The 22,105-nt window shown below is 50.2% G+C and overlaps 1 protein-coding gene across 15 annotated transcripts in view; it reads left to right on the forward strand.

Moving 5' to 3' along the window:
• The window catches only part of Fhad1 (forkhead associated phosphopeptide binding domain 1), a 117,639-nt gene that overhangs the window by 35,978 nt on the left and 59,556 nt on the right, over nt 1–22,105 (forward strand). For 11 of the 15 annotated variants that reach the window (XM_019205471.1, XM_019205475.1, XM_019205474.1 and 8 more), the window contains 6 exons: nt 4,587–4,696; nt 8,269–8,505; nt 13,228–13,363; nt 14,015–14,145; nt 14,827–14,916; nt 16,202–16,306. In XM_019205471.1, the coding sequence (XP_019061016.1) occupies nt 4,587–4,696; nt 8,269–8,505; nt 13,228–13,363; nt 14,015–14,145; nt 14,827–14,916; nt 16,202–16,306 (809 nt within the window). The remainder of the gene's footprint in view (nt 1–4,586; nt 4,697–8,268; nt 8,506–13,227; nt 13,364–14,014; nt 14,146–14,826; nt 14,917–16,201; nt 16,307–22,105) is intronic. The other 4 variants (XM_010610612.1, XM_033767300.1, XM_019205478.1 and 1 more) reach the window with 3 other exon arrangements.

The raw sequence follows: 22,105 nt of genomic DNA on the forward strand, positions 1-22,105 counted from the left end.
TTTTCTTGGAACTGGGGATCGAACTTGGAACTTTGTGCTTGCAAGGCAGGCAGTGGAACCACTGAGCCAAATCCCCAGCCCACGAAAAATAAAATCTACTATTAACATTAATTTCATCTTTTCTTTTCACTGCTTAGTATGACCACTAGAAATGTTAGAATTGCATCCTGTGGCTTGTGTGGATTCTCTGGGACAGCGCTGCCCCAGTCAGTAGGGACCCAGGCTTAGGGTCCTAGAGAGCTGCGAATAACCTTTGCTAAGCACGAAGTTGGGCTGGTGGACAGTGGGTGACCACTGAATCTTTTCAATGAAATTTACTGCAGAGCCCTTCAGTTGTCCCCTGTCTTCTGCTCAGCAGTTTCCCCTCCAGCCACCCTTCCCAAGGAATGGAGGCCTGAAGAGAGAGGAAGCTGCCATCCCGGCTCTGTGAGCCAGTGCCAAAGGCCGCCCCAATATGGCGGAGACACCAAGAGAATGTGGCCCTTCTTGGGTCCTGTCTTTCAGGCCGCACTGCAGGTGTCTCTCCTGGTGGCAGGAAGCCCAGTAGGGGGTAAAGGTGGTGGGTGGGGGACCTTCTATCCTCAGCTATTTCTGGGGCAACCAACTTTCCAAGCCTCATCACTGAAATCTTGAATCACAGGAGACCCAGAGTCCTGGACAAACCAGGACAGTTGGCCCCCTTGACTTTTCCATCTGCGTGAACTCCAAAACTCCAGATGACTCTGTCACTTCAATCTTAGGCGGTGGACCAGAGGGCTGTCCCTGCAAAACACTCTTGCTGATGGGTCAGGGTGACCTTGTCCTAAATCCCCCTGTTCCCTCCCTCATTTGTGCACACAGCACATTGGTGGGGCACCTAACACTGGTTCTGCACCCTAGTTCTGGACCAGTACCAAATCTGCCCTTTCCTAGGTAGGAGCACACGGACTGTGCATACACTGGCATCCCGATAACTTGCTAATATTAACACAGTGCTGTTGTGGGCACTGGAGTTTACCTGTGGAGAGCCCTGGAGACAGCAAGCCTTTGGTGAGCACCATTGTTAATACAGCATTCCAGGACCCCTGTAGATGCCTGAAACTGTGGATTGTACCTCACCGTATATGTACTGGTTTTTCCCCACATGCCCAGCAGCATGGCACCCATTGCGAGATTTCACCTATCTTTCCACTTTGTAGGCCCCATCCCTCGTTGACGTCATTTCTCTTGACCTGTGGGGGCCATTATTAAGCAAATTAAGGTTTACTTGAACACTGATTCTGTGACAGTTGATCAGCTAATGAGTGACTGATGGGAAAATAGCATACAGAGAGTGGATTACGGGGCCTGGGGATGATTGGTGCTCACATAGGCAGGAGTGGTGCCCAGTGCCCACGAGTCCTCCTGATGGTAGGAAATGCTGCAGCTGGGGATCAAGAAAGGGTTCCCAAGGAAACAAGACTCTAGGAGAGCGATGAAACATAAGTGACATTCACTAGTGCAGACAGCTGAGGACACCATTCCAGGGGGAGGGGCTGTGCATGCCACGGGGGCTAAAGGGGCCACCCCAGGGAAGGCAGCTCAGGCCGGACCTGGGTCTGACAGTGAGCAGTCAGGGAGGAGTGGCTCCGCTTGAGACTTGGGATGCGTTTGCCCCCTTGGGGAAAGGACAGACATAACCAAGAAGGGATGGCGCCTCCTTTCCCTTTGGAAGAGTTTGGTTTTATGAGCTTGTCTTACTGCCCATAAGAAACAGATAAGCAGCCCGATCCAGGGAAGAGTAAAGTCAGGAACTGCCTGTGACCCCACTGTTCTGGGCTGCAGCCAGCCCAGAGCCCAGGGCCCTTTCCTCCCGTGCCTCAGGAGACACAGGGGTCTGGGCAGCCATTGAGCATTTGAGGTCCTGCCTTTCCCAGCACCACTTCTGTTCACTGGGGGATCTGGGTCCCCAACAATTTTGACAACTGCAGGAAATCACTGGCTCTAAATTACATGAAAACTACAGAATCAAAATGAGTGAACAGGGCCAGGGATTTAGCTCAGTGGTTCCACCGCCTCCCTCGCAAGTGCGAGGTCCCGAGTTTGATCCCTGGTACCAAAAACAACAACAACAAAATGAGTAAATAGCCACAGACGTGACAGCACAGACTTCAATCATTATTAAAAACTCATTACTGTTGCATCATATTTGACAATAATCCCTTCCGTTTCTCACCTCACAACAAGAGTGTGCAACAGATGCCCAGAAATCATAGTAGGAAATGTTAAATGTACTATTCAGAGCCAAATAACCTCAAAAAGAAGACTTTTGGAAATCCTTTTCAAAATGTCTACACCAAAAAAACTGTATTCTCTGATGTCAGTGAATTGGGAAACATTTGATGCCTCATATATACAGTGCAGTTTCCAAACCCAGCAATGCCAGAGTCCCTGGACATCTCCTAGCCAGCCCTTGTGATACTGTGGGAAATAAGAATGTGGCAGAGCTAGAAACATGCAACTTGGTCAAGTACACAAGCAAGGTGGCAAAGGAACTTCCTAACTGTAAGTCCATTTATGTTTTTGAAAGGTGTAGTTACAATTAAAAGAGCTAACACTGGGCAGGGAATTTAGCTCAGTGGTTCCACCGCCTGCCTGGCAAGTGCAAGGTCCTGAGTTCGATCCCCGGTTCCAAAAAAAAAAGGAGCTAACATTGAGTGCTAAATGCTCTTCTCATCTCTCCTCTCACACTATTTCCAGTCAGCAAAAGGTGTAGGGTTGTGCCCCCTGCCCCCATGTAGTGGTCAACTTCCCATCACTGTGACAAAATGCTTGAAATAAAACATCCTCAAAAGGAGGAAAGGTTTGTTTGGTTCATGGCTTCAGCGGTTTCAGTCCATGGTCAGCTGGCTCAGTGGCCTTTGAGTCTGGGTTCTTATGTCATGGTGGACGTGTGGAGAGAGCAAAGGTGGTCATCTTGTGGAGTCTGGGACAGAGAGAGAGAGGCAGACAGACCGACAGAGCGCTATGGTCCCAGTGTCCCCTTTAAGGGAACATCCCTGATAACCTAACTTCCTCTACCTGGCCCCACCTCCTGTGTCCAGCATCTCCCCCTAGCACCATAGGCAGGGGCCCAAGTCTTTAACACCGGCCTTGAGGACATCAAGACCCTAGCACCTACTGAGTAATTCTCCAACACCAGCTAGCATCCTATAACTCAATTCCGGGCTGGCACTGTCCCCCTAGAGCTAGTGTCAAACCCTACAAGTTCGGGGCTTGGTCCTGTGAGACCTCCCCCCAGATGCCTGTTGCAAGTCTGGGCCTCTGCTACCAACTGGCTGTGACTCGGGGTTCCCATAATAGACCCTTCTCAGATCTGAGTAGTTGCTGGAGTGGCCCACAGAGCTCAGGAGAACACTTTGCTTACTTTATTGCAAAGAATATTTTTAAGGATACAACAGCCAGGGGTTGGGATGTGGCTCAGTGGTGCAGCACTTGCCTAGTATGTATAAGGCCCTGGGTTCTGCCCCACCACCATGAAAACAAACAAAAACAACAAACCCAAATGATAAACCAGATGAAGCAGTCTGTGGACGCAGTATGTGAGGGGCACAGAATTCCCATGTCCTTTCCGGGTTCCTTGAACTCCAGGTACCTCCATGTTTGAGCAGCCCGGAGCTCCCCAAGCCAAGGCCTTCAGGGATTTATGGAGGCTTTGGTACAGGTGTGTACTTGGTCAGCCCTCAACCTGCAGCCCTTCTCCATCCCCTGGCACCAGGGACCACAGCCATCTCCAATGTCATTCGCAGGCAAAAGGATGCTTACTACTTCAGAGAGTCCTAGAGGTTTAGGAACTAGGTGCCAGAGAACAGATGAAAACCAGACACACACACACACACACACACACACCCCACAATGTCACAGAATCAGATAGTAAGTAATTTAGGGTTTTTGGATCTTACAGTCTGTTATGATTATTCAGTTCTGCCCTTGTATCACAAAAAGCAGCCATAGATAATGCTTAAGTGAATCTCTGTGTCCTAATAAAGCTCTATTCTTAAAAGCAAACACTGCACCAGAGTTAGCCTGAGTACTATAATGTACTGACCCCTGTTCTACATCATATTTCAGTTAATCCTCAGAAGAGCCCTTTATAACAGAGACTACTCATGCCCCTGAATTACCCATGTGGAAAATAAGGCAGAGAGCGATTAACTACCTGTCCAAGCTCACCAGGTCTTTATGCAGCATTAAAAATAAAAACGGAAAGGGCAGGGGATTTAGCTCACTGGTTCCACCACCTGCCTTGCAAGCGCAAGGTCCCAAGTTCAATCGCCCAGTACCAAAAAAATAAAAAAGAGATGAAAAATAAATCTGGAAAAAAACACATCCAAGTGGCTAACAGCACATTTACTGCTGGGGGAGAGGAGCAAGGTGGCTCTTTCTGTTTCTCGTGCTTCTGTAATGTTTCCATTGCGCTCCAAAAGTGAACATATGTGCTCCAATTTTAAAATCACAATACAGTGTATCAGTCAGGGGAAAAGATGTGAAGGCTAATCTAAAAATATTCTTCAGGGCCTTTAAAAACTCACAGTGTCTTTTGTGCTCTCTGCTCGTTCCTGCTTTAGTGTGGACCAGCACTGTGGATGTGGCAGAACAACCCATGGCTGAGGGAATTCCTGGGGCAGCCTCTGCCTCAGAGATTTATGTGGATCAGGACCTGGCCCAGCAGGAAAAGGTAAGGTGTCCAAGGGAAGGACCCAGCTACATCAGCCAGAGGGCAACAGAGGGACTTGTTACCACCTCTTGTTTTTTGTGGCCTGTTGTCCAAGAAATCACCATTCATTTGACCAAAAGTTATATCCTACAGCACAACGTCTATGAGCCCCCGTTTACTAAGCACCTGGTGTGTGCACTTGGCATTCGTTCGCTCCTGTAATCTTTGCCACCTTCAAAATAGATTTTATCACCTTCGTTTTGCCAGTGAGGAAACTAAAGCTCAGAGATGTACGTGAACTGACCAAGGTTTGTGCAGTTTGAGAGGCAGAGCTGGGATTTGGAGCTGGGTCTGGCGAACTTCTAAGCTGGCATTATTGACTCCCACACAGTAACCACTCATCCATCCACACAAGACGGAACAGTCGTAGGAAAAAGGTCTCCCGGCTGGAGAAAGTGGTAGGTGACATCAGAAGCAACTGACCCAAGGAGAGACTTGTTATAGGACAAGGGAGACTTGGAGAACTGAATCAGGACAGGGTCAGGACAGGTACGTTTATCGACCCAGGAAACGTGGGTCCAGGCTGAGTTCCCTCCACTCAGCCGCAGTTTGAAATTGTCCTTAAGAAGTCTGTCTCCAGATGTCTTGCTTTCCTAAGGATTAGGGCTGAGTCTGTGGGGAAGAGGGCCGCCTGGTGACACTCAGGACATTCCCAGGAATCCACAGCACCCAGTGAGGGATGCTTCCGAGGCAGGTTTCCCAGGACCAGATGGCAGAATGTGTCCGGAGTAGAACAGCCAGGCTTGGACTTTGTCACGGCTGTGTCTAGATGTCCTCACAAAGCCTCGCGCAGCCACGGGGAGGGGGCGCTTTTTCAGAGGTGGCTGAATCTAGAGTGTGTAACCTGGGATTGACTCATGATGCAGTGCTAGAATCAAAGGCACTAGGATTAAGGTGTGAGTGCTGCCTGCCCTAAGTAGCCTGGATAAGATAAAAGGGACAGAAAGAGCTGTGGTTGTCCCTTGCTTGCTTTGCTACCTTCAGCCTGCCATGAGCTGTTGTTCCTCTCTGATGCCTCTCTGCCGTGACACCCTGCCGTGGAGCCAGATGATTATGGACTGAAACTTTTACAAACTGTGAGCTAAATAAACCTTCCCTCCCTTAACTTGTGGGTGTGGAGTATTTTGTCTCAGCAACAAGAAAAGTAATCAAGACAGACCCGCTGTCACTTACCCGCACTGGCCAACAAGCTGGCCCCAGACTTCGTGTCTTCTAAAAGCAGCTTGTTATTTCCCATGACTCCTCAGCTGGCCTGCAGGCTGCTTCGTCCTGTGTCTTCTTGCCTGTGCCGTGCACTGTGGTCACTGGTGCAATGGTGGGCCTGGTGGTACCAGGTGACTGATTCCCAGGTCCAAGACGGCAGCCAGGATGCCTGGAAGGTGAGCCCATCTGCTCTGGCTTTTCAAGCTGGATTTCTCTAGGGCCGTGGGGGCCAGGACAGAAGCTGCACATCGGCCGAAGAACTTGCCTGGAGATCACTGGGCCCCTCCCATCACATTCCGTGGGTCACAGGAGGTCCCAGGGCGGCCTAGACATACGGGATGGGGAATGAGCTCCACTGGATGGCACATCCTGCAAAGTATTTGTTCCCATTTTTAGTCCACTGCAGTTATTAAACTGGAAATACGACGCAACCATCTTTATAATTCTTTCTATTTATGATCCATCCATGCCCCGATTTGCCAGGATTCTTCCAAGTGCATGTGACAATAAACACACTGGTTTAAGGGAGGGGAGAATAAGAGCACTCAATGGCTCATTTTATTAGGGAAATGTAAAGATTCCTAGCATCAGGACCAGCTGGATCCAGGAGCTTGAAAGGTGTCATCAGAAGCCTCCTTGCTGCCAATTTCTCCTGTTTTCCTTGTAGTTTGGCTTCCTCCAGCAGGCTAGAAAAGATGATGGCAGACAAACTCAAGTCCGTAAATTTAAAGTTTATGACCTAAAAGGAAGCAAGATGCTCTTCCTCTTGTACTCGGTGCCTGGAATCTGCAGAGCTTGGGCGGACCAGCCTGAGTGACGGGGCATGGGGAGGCAGGACAGGAAGGAGCAGGCGCGTGGTTGACATGCCCACCAAGGACACAGGGCGGATGGGAGGCTGCCCCAAGGAAGGACACAGAGCCTCGCCGGGAAGGCGGACACCACAGCTGCAGACCACACCCCGGAGGCTCCTTTTATGCCAGTGCCCAGCAAATGTTTGTTGCATGAATGATGAGTGAGCATCGGCTGACAGAGGCTCGAGAGACATGTTTTGAATAAAGCAGGGGCCTGATCTGGGGCACGGACCCCGTCCCTTGAAATCTGATCACAGCAGTCGCCAGGACCCAGAGAAGGGTACTGGGCAGCACCCGACACTGCCACACAGGCTCCCGAGTGACCAGGACCCGTCCCTGCCTGTCGGGAAGCTACAGGTTCTTCGGGCTCGTCCAAGACTTCACAGACTGTGAGCGGGCCTGGAAATGGCCCTCCTACCTCCTTGTGACCAGTGGAAAACAGCAGGCAGGGTGAGGACCCTTTCAAAGTTATGACCGGGTGGGATGGGAAATGCCTGGAATCCCAGCACTCTGGGAAGCTGAGGCAAGAGGGTTCCAAAGTCTGGCCCAGCCTGGGAAACTGAGTGAGTTAGCAAGATCCTGTCTCAAAAATTAAAAGAGAAAAAAAAAATGAGGAGAGAAGAGCAGGGGAGGAGGGGAGGGGAGGGGAGAAGAGCCTGGGACCAGCGCCTGGGTTCAGCCTCCCACCCCCAAGTAGTGGGTCAGAAATGCACAGCTTGCGAGAGAAAGTCCATTTGGGGATTGTTTTTCCGTCCTCCTGATAGTTTTCTGATGCTTTCTGGGGAGGGCTTGGGGACTTATCCCCCTGTTGGGGAGACATCACAAATTCATTGGCTGCAGTGCTTTCTTCTTGGCGAGAACGGAAGCCAGCTTCGCTGCACCGGGGGAGGCTGCCGGACGTTCCCCCCGGCCGGCTCGAACTCACTGGGACGGAGGATCACCGCCCCCTCCCGGCTCCTCTCCCGGAGTCCCCAGGAACGGAGCTCTGCGTGAGTGACCAGGAGGCAGGCAGTGCCAGAGAGAGGACAGGAAAAGGAAACGCTTCAGAATGCTTTCTCAGTGTTACAGTAAAAACTGACTCTCATTCTACTCAGAATGTGCTGGAACCAGATGCCGTTTTCCTAACTGCCTTTCCTGGGTCCTGGAGCTCTAGACTGAGGCCTGGCAAGTTAATTCCTAAAAATATCATAAATAACTTTCTGGCCACAGAAGCTCCCAAGTGGACAAAAGCGTGATTTCAGGGCAAAGTTTCCTTAGCTTGCGGCATGGGCATCCAATACGGGCACGTGTGTGATCTTGAGCTTCTCGTCCCCCTGAGACTTCCCAGGCCACAGAGCGGCTTCAGCGTCTACCTCTGCCCTCCCTTCCTGTGCTCGCCTTCCCCGAAGCATGACCCCTACTCATCCTCTATCCTTAAATGGGCTCCAGCGTCACGCCCAGGCCCACTCCTAGCAAGCTTCCCTTTTGATCCCTATCCAGGATGAAATAATCCTGCTGCTGGGGAGAGAAGTCACCCGTCTCTCAGATTTTGAGCTTGAATCCAAATACAAAGATGCAGTCATAGCAAAGCTGCAAAACGAAGTGGCCAGGCTGAATCAGAAGCTGTCAGAAACCGCCACCTCCAGGCAGAGCGACAGGGGCATCCCCGAGAAGTTCCAGGGCCCGGATGAAGACAGCAGTGCCAGGCAGCAGGAGATCCAGAGCTTGAAAAGCCAGGTAGGACACGGGGACAAGCTGATGGGTGCCCTGGAGATGCATAGAGCGCCCTCTGACACACCCAGTATACACCTGAGAAGACTGAGGCAGGCCAGAGGTGTCCAGGGGTGCCCAGAGCTGGCACAGCACACTGGAGGTGACACACTTTGACCCCTGGTCTGACCCCACTTCCTGTTTCCGCCCAGTGCCGTCCAGCTCCAGCCAGGAGGTGCTGAGGGGGCAGAGGAGCCCTAGTCCTGCAGCACCGAGCCCCAAAGGTGGTTACTGGCTCACCTATGAGGAATCTCATCCAACAAAAATCCAGAATGTCTAGATTTACAGGCTATTCTCCTTCTCTGGAAACTAGATCCAAAATTCCCTTTTAAAAAAATTGGCTGTGGATTTTGTACATCAATTACAATGCAACAAAGTCCCTGAACAGTTCCATTCTCCACGCAGTGGTGCTTAGATGGCAGCCCACGCCCTGCTCTGGCTCCCTGCTCCCAGCTTCTCAGCTTTTCACGCCTGTACTCCACTCAAGGTGGCCGCTCCAGCCCTGAAAGTGGTGCCCTAGAAAAGGACCTGGCTGCCAGGCATAGCAGCACATGCCTGTAATTCCAGTTTAAATTTCTGAGGCAGAAAGGTCATAAATTTGAGTCCAGCCTGAGCAACATAAATAGCAAGGCCCTTCTCAAAATTAAAACTAAAAAGGGCTGGGAAAATAGCTCAGTGGTGCCAATTCCCAGTACTGAAAAACAATTTCTTTGTTGTTGTTTTCATTAAATAACAAGAAAGAAAAGGACATGGTTTATGCATGGCCACTCCACTGAGGGCTGAAGCCACCCCAGGTTAAAGGACTGGGCCCAGTGACCCCAGTGCCCTGATCACAGCGCTCTTTTCCATGGCTCAGTTACCCACAGTGCTATGGCTGTGTCTAGCTGTCCCCCCAGAGCCTCGTTGTTTTTCAGAGGTGGCTCAGTCTAGAGTGTGTGATTGATTCCGGGTGCAGTGCTAGACTGAGGGCCCTAGGATAAGGGTGTGAGTGCTGCCTGCCCTAAGTAGTGTGAGTACTAAAAGGGCGGGAAGATGCTGTTGAGGCCCCTGCCTCCAGACCTTGCTTGCTTGCTTGCTTGCTTGCTTGCTTGCTTTTGCTGTTTTCCCCTACCATGAACTCTTTGCCTCTCTGCCATGTGCCACCCTGCCTTGGAGCCAGCCAGTTAATGGACTGAAATGTCTATGGACTGTGAGCTAAATAAACCTTTTCCCTCTTTAGCTTTGTGTGTTGGGTATTTTTTCTCAGCACCGAGAGAAAAGTAAGTAAGACACACAGCCTACTGTGACCCGAGAAACAATATATAATTTGTTTTTTATTTTCATTTTTATTTTGGTACTGGATCAACTTGGGCCCTTGTGCTTACAAGGCAGGCAGCAGAACCACTGAGACAAACCTCCAGCCCTGTTTTGTTTTGTTTTTTATTTTGAGATAAGGTCTAGCTCCCTAGTTCAGGCTGGCTTTGAACACATTATGCAGCCCAAAATGGCCTCAAGATCTTCCTGCCTCAGCCTCCCAAGTGCTGGTATTACAGGCGTAAGCTACCACACCCCACAGTCATGGCCTGAAAATACTGTGAAAATTTACAGAAATAGACAATTCATAAATTTTAAATGACTATTAGAGCATATTGTTACAGTATTCTGTTTTTATTCATTATTATTAATCTCTCATCGGGTCTAGTTTATCAATTAAACTCTACCACAGTGGTACGTGTAGACAGGAGAAAATAGCACTTACAGCATTTAGCACTCTCCACAGTTTCCAGCCCCACGGAGGGCCTTGGGATGGGTCTCCAGCAGACAAAGGGGGTGTGACTCTAAGGGGACCATGCCCACCTGTCTGTCCATTCATTCAGCCAGATAAATACCTGTGGACGCTAAGTAAACACATGCACTCTTCTGGGCTCTGGGGATTCAGCCTGGATGAGAGAGATGGTTCTTTGCTTCCCCTGGTATATTCTGCTGAACTTTGGATGGCGAATGGCCCCACAGACCCACCTGCAGCAGTTGGCCACGCACACCACAGCCTTTTCTAGAGCCTGCCTTTAAGAGGGGGGCTTCGTGGCGGAGTGAGACCACTGGGGCCCCATCTTTCTCTCTTTGCTTCCTGGCCACCGTGAGGGCAGTAGCCTGCTCTGGCTCTGTCCCTCACACGGTACACTGCCCACCACAGCCCAAAGCCACGCGGACTGTCACCTTTACAAACATGAACCAGAACAAACCTTCCCTCTTTGTAAGCTGATTATCACAGGTGTCTTGTTACAGCAACAGAGAGCTGACTAATACACATTCCAGTGAAGGTAGCAGAATAAACAAGTAGATGCTCTAATATTGTCTTTCACTGAATGACCTTTGGGGGCCGAGTTTTGAAAAGACAATGGAACGAGGAGCTGAGAAAGCAGCAGCCGCCTTGAAGTGTAGCTGACTCACTGACGAGCACCTCCTCCTTGATCTGAGCCCCATTTTGCAGTTAGCTGAAGAGACTTCTCCGTCATCCTCCTTTTTCAGAGCCTTTCTTCCTAAGCCACATCCTGCCCAGGTCCATGCCCAGGGGTGAATGAGCCACACAGACCTTGAAGTCTGTGTTCGCAGGTCACAGTCTGAATACTGTTTACAGTAGCCAGCGATGTCTAGAAAATTGTTTTCCACCCAAAAAATTATCCAGAAGTAATTGCTCTGATTTATTGCCCTGTTGCCTCCTCCCTCCCTCCACACAGGAACTGGAGGATGCAGTTGGTTTGACTCCAAATCAGATTTCTTCTGCTCACATTATAGGTTCGTAAATATTCTGTTAGCACCCAAACACCCAGCCAGACGTGTGAGCCACGTGGCAGGCTGATTTACTGTTCTGATCGCTTTATATATGCCCCCCAGTCCCCAGAAAGAATGTGCGCAGTGGTTCGCTCTCAAAGATCTTCCACCTGCTGCCATACCGCTAGGAAATCCTAACCTCGGAGCCGCCTGGGCCACCCGTGCCAGTGGGCAGGCAGGTTATTATCTCGAAGCAATCACTCTTCCTAGCGCTATTAACTTTCCTATGCCCTGATGCCCATTTTATTACAGAGCCTACCAGGCAATAAACATGCTGGGATTTATGCCAATTATAGACAATATGGGCATATTAGTACAGGAAGAAAGGAAGCGGTTTGAAGACTCTTTGGAGTGGCTCCACTGTCTGAAACCCGAAAGCTCTGATAATACTTATATTGAAATATTTTATTATATCTGTCAGGCAGCACTGAGATGGGGGACACTGCCTCCCAGCCTTTCTGTAAATTCACCTTCACGCTGCGCCTCTGTTACCTTGCAGACCAAGGCATTAAGATAAAAACTAGCCACATTTTAAAAATGTGTCCCAAGTACCTTTTAAGGGAAGGTTGCAGTTCCTAATGGAGAGGAGGAAGAATTCTTCTCACTCAGAGGTAGACTTGGGGCAGGTAGCAGACAGAGTGGCCCTGCGGCCTCCTTCTCCCGGCATGCCGCTTCTCCTGTGTGTCATGTGCTCCAGAGAAAAGTAGTGTGACCTCCCGAGTGTCACAAAATCTAAACCACGAGGATGTGTGTGGTGAGTCCCATCAGCTGTCACACCTGCTGACGCTACACCACGGAGTGGTCCTGAGTCTCAGGGACAGGAACCGGAACACGGGCTGTGAGTGCCACCTGGTGGCGAGGCACCAGATCCACGTTCTCTGCATGCTGTCCCTGCCCCTTCCTGCTCCTGCCATGCCTGGGAGGTGAAGAAATTAACAAGGACCCTTCCACCTCCTCTGGGCAGCAGTCACGCTGGTGCTTGAGTCTGGGTATGATTTACAAAGGCGCACAAAAATATCAGTCTTTCTTCCTAAGATTGGCAAGAGAGGCAAAAGCTAAACCACAGTGGCATAATCACAGCTAATATCTTTGTCGTGTACCCTCGTGATGCCAACTCATTCTGACACTTTCGGCAGTCCAGTGAGGTCGGGACACTAATGCAGTCACAGAATGAGAAAGAGAGATGGAGCTCGGTATCCTCCTCTTGTCCACACAGCTGGAAGGCGGCACAGGTGGATCTGAGGGCCGCGGTCTGTCCCTAAAGCCCGTGCTATGCGTTACAGCCGCCAGCTCTGCGTGCTGGATCCCGGAGCCCAGAATCAGGTGCCCAAAGTCTGGATTTGGGTCAGAGCTTCCCCTCTGCCCTGCTGGGATCCTGAGCAATGGCCGCACCCCTGAGTCCTGATGTCCTCACTTGCACAAAGGGGGACGTCATCCTGGGAAGCTGCAAAGCTCTGCTGAAGGGGAGGCGTCAGCGAGCAGGGCCTCGAAAGTTCTCGAATGCTCTGTGAGATACGACCTGCTGTTGTTATCACCTGAGAGGGTTCATCTTCCAAGCGACTTTCCTCCCTGGGACTTAGCCCCACGCCCAGTCTGTGAGGCTGGTCTGTTGGCGGCTGAGCGTCCCAGGCAGGTCACAGAAACTCAGACCAAGGAGGCAGGTGCCCGGTGCCAGATGGTCCCGACCCCCAGGGGCACCAAGATCAGCTCACGCGCTGGTTACGTGGGAAAAGGCCCTTCCCGTCTCTTCCGCTCATTAAGACAGAAGCTCATGGTTTCTCCGATGCCCCAGCCAGGGATCAGGCAGGATCTCTGGCCAGCTCCGGGGAGGAAGCAGGGGTCCCCAAGCGGGGCCAGCGCCCTCTGACTGTGTGCCAGCTCCTCCCACAGGTCAGTGCCCTGCAGAAGGACTACAGCCAGGTGCTGTTGCAGACCCTGTCCGAGCGGAACTCGGAGATCGCATCCCTGAAGAGTGAGGGCGAGAACCTGCGGAGGGACAGCGCCCGCACAGCCGGTGAGCAGCGTGGGGGTGCGGCGCGTGCTGCCCCCAAAGCCCCCAGTTTGTGGCCGGGGCAGACATCACCAAACGATCGCCGTGCTTTCGCTCCCCAAACGTTAGCTCAGACTTGAGTTCTTCTCAGGGCCATCAGTGAATTCGAGCTCACCCTTCGGGAGTCTAGCTGCCATCTCCCAGTGTGGGCTGTGCTTGAAGTCGGCCCAGCATTCAGTGTGTTCTCGGCCAGAGGCCAGCTAAGCACCAGCCTTGGAAGGAAGAGCTCAGGCTAGCGTGTGGCCGGGCAGTGCCTGCGCCAGGGTGCCGTGGAGACCACCAGAGTGTGGCCAAAGTGGCGATCACTGAGTCGCCCAGCACCTCACCCACTCACCCGTCCTCTTGGGCTCCAGGGAAGGTGTTTTGCTGCTTGGTGAGCAGTGAGAGTTCCGTGCCAAAGGGCTTGGGCAGCCACCTCCTGTCCCCAGTGATGGCTCCTCCTGGAGCGCGCCGACGGTGGCCAACATGAGCACAGCACTCTTACTGCCTCTTGAGCTGCCTGTTTGATTGTTTGTTTGTTTGGTACCGGGGATCAAACTCGGGACCTTGTGCTTGCGAGGCAGGCAGCAGAACCACTGAGCTAAATCCCCAGCCCTGCGTTTTTTTTTAAAACAGGGAAGGTGACATCTTTACAAAAAGACATGTTAGCAAGGAATATGCAAGTTCAACAGCTAAAAGAGGAAGTGAATCAACTAAAGAATCAGAACAAAGAAAAAGAGTACCAGCTGGAGGCCCTGAGCTCCAGGGTGAGTCCTGGGCTCTGCATCCTGTCTTTGCAACAGTGTCCCGCACTCATTTCTCTTACCTTGGCCCAGATTTTATTTTCTTATTCGCGGGGGGGGGGGCTTTTTTTGAGACAGGGTCTCACTATGTAGTCAAGATTGACTCTGGAACTCACTGTGTAGCCCAGGCTGGTCTCAAACTCACAGTGATCCTCTTGCCTCAGCCTCTTGAGTGCTGGGATTACAGGAGTGCGCCACCACACCCGGCCCCAGATTTTAGATTTCACTGCCTCCTAGAGGTTGAGCCCAATGCCCAAGGGCATAAGGAGGATACTCAGGTGAGCCAAATCCTGAAATAGCCCCTACAGAGGACGGAAATAGGCAGGCAGCTGTGTTCTTTACAACTTTTCCAGAGCAAGCACAGAGCGGACTCACACCCGGCAGGCATTCCCCGATACTTGGTATGGATTTGTTTCTCCGACCCAGCCACAAGCACCCTACAAGGATGCACTTCCACGCTGGGCTCTGTATTAGGGTGGAGTCGCATCCCACCCCGTCCCCACCCTCCTAGCAGAATGCCGGGGTCTGCACGTGTAAGTGGACCAGGACCCCAGGAAGTGCTCTCGGGGCAAAGGGACCTTGGGGCTCCTCGGCACCCCTGCATGGCCAGCGTCGGCTCTGTCTTTGCTGTCCTTTTCCCCACAGTGCTCAACCCTCAAAGAAGAGTTAAGAAAGGAAGGTGCCCAAAAGGAGCACAGGGAAGCCCAGGAGAAGGAATTAAAACGCTGCAAAACGGTGAGTCAGACCTCCTCGCTCAGGCGCACACAGGAAACCAGACCTCGACCGTGGCTTCTGGGGTGGTGGTGGGGAACCGTGGCCGGCGCTGTGCCAAGCTCAGGGGCCTCTGTACGATCTTGAACGCAGTCTGACAACCCCGCGGCCTCTGCCTCGGCCCCGACAGACACAGTGGCGCTGTCTCCAGGGTCCCCCTGGGGCTGGGCACGGTCAGGGAGAGGGATGGGAACAGGAGCTGGCGAGCTGGGCTCCTCACGCTGCTCAGAATACACCTGCTTCCTGCCCCGGTCCTGGGACCCCCAGCCTTCTGAGTGTGCGGAGCCACGGGTGCTGCCATGGCACAAACTTCCTCTGGAAGGACTTGGGCCCACACCCGTCAGTGTCACAGCAAATCATAAAAACAAACCCAAAGTCGTCATTTCCGTAGACCAAAGGTAATCATAAGCATGATGAAAATACGGCCTTATCAAATGGGTTTGAGCCAGGCGTGGTGGTGCCCACCTGTAAGCCTAGCACTCGGAGGCTGAGGCAGGAGAATGAGTTCAAGGGCAGCCTCTACAGCATAGAGAGACCTTGTCTCAAAAAAAAACAGTGGTAATAAGAGGAAGAGGAAGAAGGAAGCGGGGAGAAGAGAGAAGGAAGAAGACTGAAATAAAATGTTTGCTCCTTGCACAGCCCAGTCCCCTCACACGTACGTCTCCGGCCGTGCTACACCCTGGATGAGGAGGAGGCCTGCTCTTCTTCGGCCCAGACAGCACTTCTCTCTGCCTTGACAGAAAAAGAAAAGAAAGGAAAGGAAGGGAGGAAAAGAAGGAAGAGAGATACATTAGATAGATAGATAATTCCGTTTTCCCAAATAGTCGGCCCTCATTTGAGTTGCTCTCCAGAATATACCCCAGCCAAGTGCAGGGCAGGGGCTGCTGTCCCGGCCCCTTGGGAGGCCGAGGCAGGAGGTCTCGGCATGTAGCTCAGTGGTACAGCGCTTGCCTGGCACGTGGGAGCCCCGGTCTCCAGTACTATGACTCTCCCCAAAGAAGGGACTCTCAGCCCTCGATGAGCGGTTCATAGGGTCGAATCCGGCACCTGTGCCGATTTCCAGCGGAGGCGACACGAGCGTCCCTTGGCCGGCCCTCGACTGTGTTCATGGGGGTGGGCGCCTTGCCCACAGGAGTAGCGCTCTCACACGGGGAAGGACGTGAGCCAGACTCCGTTTCCCCTTAGCTGGCGAGGTGAAAAGGGCATTCCCACCAGGGAAACTGATGCGGCTGTGGTTGAAACTTTTCAGCAAATCCAAGATATGGAGAAAGAAATAAAGAAGCTCAGGGAGGAGCTGAGGAAGTGCTCTTCTGAGCAGAGCACCATCTCCAGGACACTGCGAGAGAAGAGCAAGGTAGGCAGGCCCGGCCCGTGTGCCCCTCCGAGACCTAGGGCCTCCCAGCAAGGCGCTCCTGCCCCTCCCTACAGCGACCCCATGTGGTCGAGGCTGGTTTTTACCCTGACTAGCCTGAGAGGGGGAGTCACCTTTGTTCCTGCAGATAAAGTCGATTTGGTAGGACTTGAATCCAGAACTGACTCGGAAGGGCCCTGTGTAACCACTGCTCCCGACTGCCTTCCAAAACTGCTCCTTCCTTTTTCCTTTCCGAGACCCTCCCCTCCTCCAGATCCTAGTGGGTTTTACATTGCTTAATTATGTTCATATCTCTCCCCATCGTGAGAGAAAAACCTTCCTTAGGTATAGTAGGCTTGTGAGGTCCCCCACAGTGGACGCCAGCCACCCTGAACTATTAAAATTTATATAAAAGTAAGCCAGGCGTGGTGGCACAGGGAGCCTGAGGCAGGAGGATCACTGTGAGTTCAAAACCAGCCTAGGCTCAACTACATAGAACCTGTCTCAAAAAAAAAGAAAATTGGCCAGGCGTGGTGGCGCACGCCTGTAATCCCAGCACTCTGGGAAGCTGAGGCAGGAGGATCCTAAATTTGATTCCAGTCTGGGCAATTTAAGGACTCAGCAAGATGGTGTGTCAAAATTTTTTTAAAATTGGGCTGAGGATGTAGTTCAGTGGTACCACACCGGCCTCACGTGTGCAAGGTCCTGAGTTCGATCTCCGGTACCACAAAAAAAAAAAAATTTTTTTTTAATAAGAAGGACTGGAAGATGTCCCTCAGCGTGAAGACCTTGGGTGTGGTTTTCAGTACCACCCCTTCCCCCTCCCCCAGAAATCAATAAATAAAACAAATTCGGTTCCTCCGTAGCATAGACACTTTCCAAGCTGAACAGCTGTGTGGCAAGCGGCCAGCCTTCTAGACAGAACGGAACCAGGCCATAGCCCCACATCATGGAAAGTTCTGTCTTTTTAGCTTGGTGAAAACAATGGTGAATGACCACTTTTGACAACATAAGCAAATGAAGGATTAAAATATGTTTATGGATTGCAGGTTTTTAGAATTCTAAACCAAAAATATCTGTAAGGGTCCTGAGCAAAGTGGGCAAAATCTGTAGTTTCTCAATTTGAAGCAGCTACTTTATATGATTGAGACCATTGTCATTGAGAAAACTAATTTTTTTTTTTTGGTACTGGGGATCAAAGAGAAAACTAATATTTTAAGAGCAAATGCAAATAGCAGGGAATTCTGTGTGAGAAGAATCACTCAAAGATTGGGAGATAAAAGCAAAGGACCCCTTGTTTTTACTTAATATAACTGTCAGAATAATCACCACAAACTAAAACAAATAAAACTTCACAAGCTAAAATACATACTAGATCCGCGTGTGGTGGTGCACACCTGTAATCCAAGCCCTCGGGAGGCTGAGGCAGGAGGATTGCTGTGTGTTCAAGACCAGCCTGGGCTACATAGTGAGTTCCAGGTTAGTCTCGACTACATAGTGAGACCCTGTCTCAAAAAAACCCAAAAAAAAAAAAAATACATACGAGACAAGAACTGCCTGGTGCATACCATCTTGTTGATAATCCTAAAGCTCAAGAAAAAAAGTTGAGTAGACATAGTAGGCTTGACAGAAATAAGTAACACAAAATAAAACCAATAGTAGAAACCACACAGTAAAATTTCATATTGACTAAAACTTGATAGAAAATTCAAGCATTCCCCAAAACATTTAGGTGCACCAAATATAAGCCTTGGTGGAAATGAGGGTCACAGAGTCAGACACATGACAACAGAACTATGCCTGGTTTAAAAAAAAAATTGATAAAGAACAGAAAACTTGTAGGTGAATCAAATAGTATTTTTAAAATTTACCCAGAAGAAAACTGTTCCAGATAAACATAACTTCAGGAAAATAAGAATGGAAATGGAAACATTAGAACATCTTCTATACCACTGTCTTAATGAACGTCATTCTGTAAAATACCTTCTCAATGAAAGTGAATTAACTTCTCATGAAAATAGCTGTAGTCATGAACATGGATTCAACCTGCTCTGTGGTCTGCACATTTATCTCTAATAAGACTAGCTATATCCCACAAGTTGTAATGTGTGGTGTTTTCCTTGTTATTCAGATTAAAATTATTACCCAGTTTCCATTGTGATTCCTTCTTTGACCCATGGTCATATTTCCTAATTTCTAGACATGAGGATTTTCTGATGACCTGTTTTTAAAGGTTTTTAGCTTAATTACCCTTCAGTCTGAGAACAGCCTCTGTGTGATTCCAATCCTTTGGTATTAGTTGATATTTACTTGATGACCTGTGGGCATCATTGTTCCTCATGTCCACTTGAAAAGCATGTACATTCTGTGCTCAGTGGGTACAGTATTCCACACACGGCCGTTAAATCAGGTTTGCCAACGGTGTTCAAAACTGAAATGCTCCTGTTGACTTTTTTCTGTCTGTGTTGTCGGTCATTGAGAATGGCATTTTGAGGGCTGGAAATTTAGCTCAATGGTACCACCACCTGCCTGTCAAGCACAAGGTCCTGAGTTTGATCCCTGGCACCGAAAGAGAGAAAAGAAGAATGGCATTTTTTAAATACCGTCATGATTGTGGATTTGTCTGTTTCCTTTTTTAAAATTGTCAGTTTTCTAAGTTTTGAGTCTATGTTGTGAGGTGCATATAACTATCTTTTTACTACTTCCTACTGGATCAAACTCTTGAACCTCATGAGATGACTCTCTATCATGTGCACTGTTTTTCCATTAAAGTTCACTTTGTCACTGACACAACTCCACCAACTCCAGTAGCTTTCTTCTGATTTGAGTTTCATCATTTTTCATACTTTTTCTGTCAGTCCTTAAGTTTGTTCACAGCGGTGGTTTTTACAGAGTCCCGTTTGACATTCTTTGCCTTCTAACCCATTTACATGTAATATAATATCTGGAGTACTGGGATTTAAATTTGCCTTCTTGCTCAGTGCCCAAAGTACCGACTATGCTATGTTCCTTTCCCTCTCCATTCTTGCCTTCTTTTGAGTTGACTCGTTTTTCCCTAATTTAGCTCAGAAATTTTTCACTCTCACAGTCCCTTCTAGTAATGGTAAGACTATAGCATGCGTTCATAACTTACCCAAATGCTAGACTGAGTCTTTCACTCTTTTACTATTCTTTTAGTGTGATCCCAAAGATTACAGCATACGTTTTCAACTTACCAAAATCCAGTATCCACTGAGGATTGTGCCCTCCTCCTGAATGACACAGTGTCCTTAGAAATGACTCTCTGAGTGACTTCACTTACCCCATACAGACCCATGTGCCCTAGATGTCATTTTCTAAACTTTACTCTGTATTTGAAACCCCAAATGGCATAATTTGTTATATTGATATTTTAACATAATAATGTCAACGTTTCATGTCAGTGTAATAATGTCAGTGTTTAATAACTTCATGAATATTTCATACATCCCATGTCCACATCTGCAGATTGGCTTTGACTTTTTTCCCTCTCTGATCACACATCTGGAATCGTTCCCTTCTAAAAGACTGTACTTCAGTGCTGTCCTTCAGCATGACCCTGCTGATAATAAGTCTTGGGGGATGTGTGTGTGTGTCTAAAAATATCTATTTTAACCTTTTTTGGGGGGTGCTGGGAATCTAACTTGGGACCTTGTACTTGTGAGGCAGGTGGCAGGACCACTGAGCTAAATCCCTGGCCCTTAGCAATTTTTCTTTCTTTTTTTTTTTTTTTTGAGACAGGGTTTTGCTTTGTAGTGCAGGTTGGCCTTGAACTCACTGTGTAAACCATGCCGGCCTCAAACTCATGATGATCCTCCTGCCTCAGCTTCCTGAGTGCTGGGATGACAGGCGTGCACCACCACGCCGGGCCCTTAACCTTCCTTTTAACATAATTTGACTGAATATTGAATTATGCCCTTCATCACATGATGGAGAGCACTACGCTCTGCTCTGATCTACAGTAGCCCTGAAAGCCTCGTGTGTTCGGGAGGTGACTGGATCCTGGGGTTCTAGAGCCGACTGGCTGTTAGGGGCAGGGCCTGGTCGGAGGCCCTGGGGTGTCCCTGGATGGGGACCTGGAAGGTGTGCTCCTGTCCTGGCTCCTCCCCGCCTCTCCGCTGCTTCACTGCCGTGGATGGACGGCTGTCTTCCGCCCAGACTGCTCCACCTTGCTGTTTCTGCCTGGGCCTGAGATGGGGACCCAATGACCCCCTGCTCCTGCGCACCGTGGGTTTCGGGACTGTGTCCCAGCAATGAGAAGGTGGCCTGACAAGGGCATCGTTCTGTTGTCTCCCGGCCCCACTGTTTCTATGTAGAGGTAAAAGCCCTAAGCTTGACTCTTTCGTGTCTGTGCTCTGTCTTTTCTCCAGTTTTTCGGGTTTTTCTGTCCCCTTGGCACACAGCAGTTTTACTATGATTTCTCTAGGTGTGGATTCACTTATTTATCTCGGTTAGAATTCGTAGGGGTTCTTGAACCTTTGCTTGGTGTTTTTCCTTGGTCTGGACCTCGGGCTGTGCACTGCACACAGAGGCAGCAGGGGCCAGTGAGGGCCATGACAGGCACAGATGTGATCAAGTGTGTCATCCACTGTGATGACGGCGGCCACAGCCCTAACTGCTCATGTTCCGGCAGATACCAAGCATTCGTCTCTTTCCATCTTTGCAGCCGCTGTCTGATCTAGACATTGTCATCCCTGTCTTATAGATGAGGGAGTGAGCGAGGAGATGTGGGATCAGAGGCCAGGAACAAACCCAAGCCCTGCAGTGGGGAAGGGGCAACACCAGGACCAGAAGCCGGGTTTGTCCGAGGCCAGTGACTGTGGCCTAGCCTCTGGGCGTGCAAGATGGCTGAACTGGAGAGTGAATCAAATTTAAAACTCAACTGCTCCGTATCTTTGTGTAAATAAAACCGATTTTATTTCAAAATAAAACTTAAAACTCAGCACCTCCACTGAACAAGAAAGTAAATCTAAACCCCAATATGCTTCTACCGTGTTTCACACGTTCAGTGGGCAGATGTGGCCGGCAGCCACCACGCCAGATGGCAGAGTCCGGTCATCCGCACATTGTCACAGGACACTCGGCCTGGGGACTCTCTGGTGCCACTTCTTGCCAGCCTCAAGGGTCCTCGGGGCCTGGCCTAGGGCCACACAGGGCAGGAGCTCAATAAAATATCACTGACGCACCGATGGGGTCCTATTCCTGCTGGGACAGGGCAGGACGGCAGTGTGACAGGTGGCACAGGTGGCCACTGTAATGGCTCTGGGCGTGGGGCTGTGGACCAAGGAGGCCACGCTTTAAGATGAGGAGCACGGAGCAAATCCAAGAGTTGGAAACTACTGCCAGACGGAAGCCAGGTGCTGAGGCTGAGGGACCACACGGGGAGCGGCTACGACCAAAGGGACGCCTGGCTCTTCCAGGCTGCTCGCCCCACACCGCTCAGAAGAAAGCTCGTAAGGGCTGGCCTGGGTTGGGCTTGGGGAGTTTTGCACTTATGGGGATTGAACTCGGGGCCTTCAGACTGAGCTACACTCCCAGCCCCCTTTTATAAATTATAATACAGGGTCTCACTGAGCTGCCCAGTAGCCCAGACTGAGCTCAAAATTTAGCAGTCCCCCTGCCTCAGCCTCCCAGAGTGCTGGCCTTAAAGGCATGCACCACCATACCCGGCTTGTCTGCGGTCTTTTATTACATCTGTGCATCCCCTAAGAAATGGCTCGTGAGGTTCTTTCAGCACAAAATCTCTCCACACAGTGGGGCAGGGGAGGTCACCTCATTTCCTGG

Source organism: Fukomys damarensis, unplaced genomic scaffold, assembly GCF_012274545.1.
Source record: "Fukomys damarensis isolate Sample0158 unplaced genomic scaffold, DMR_v1.0_HiC HiC_scaffold_23, whole genome shotgun sequence".
Taxonomy (NCBI): Eukaryota; Metazoa; Chordata; class Mammalia; order Rodentia; family Bathyergidae; genus Fukomys; species Fukomys damarensis.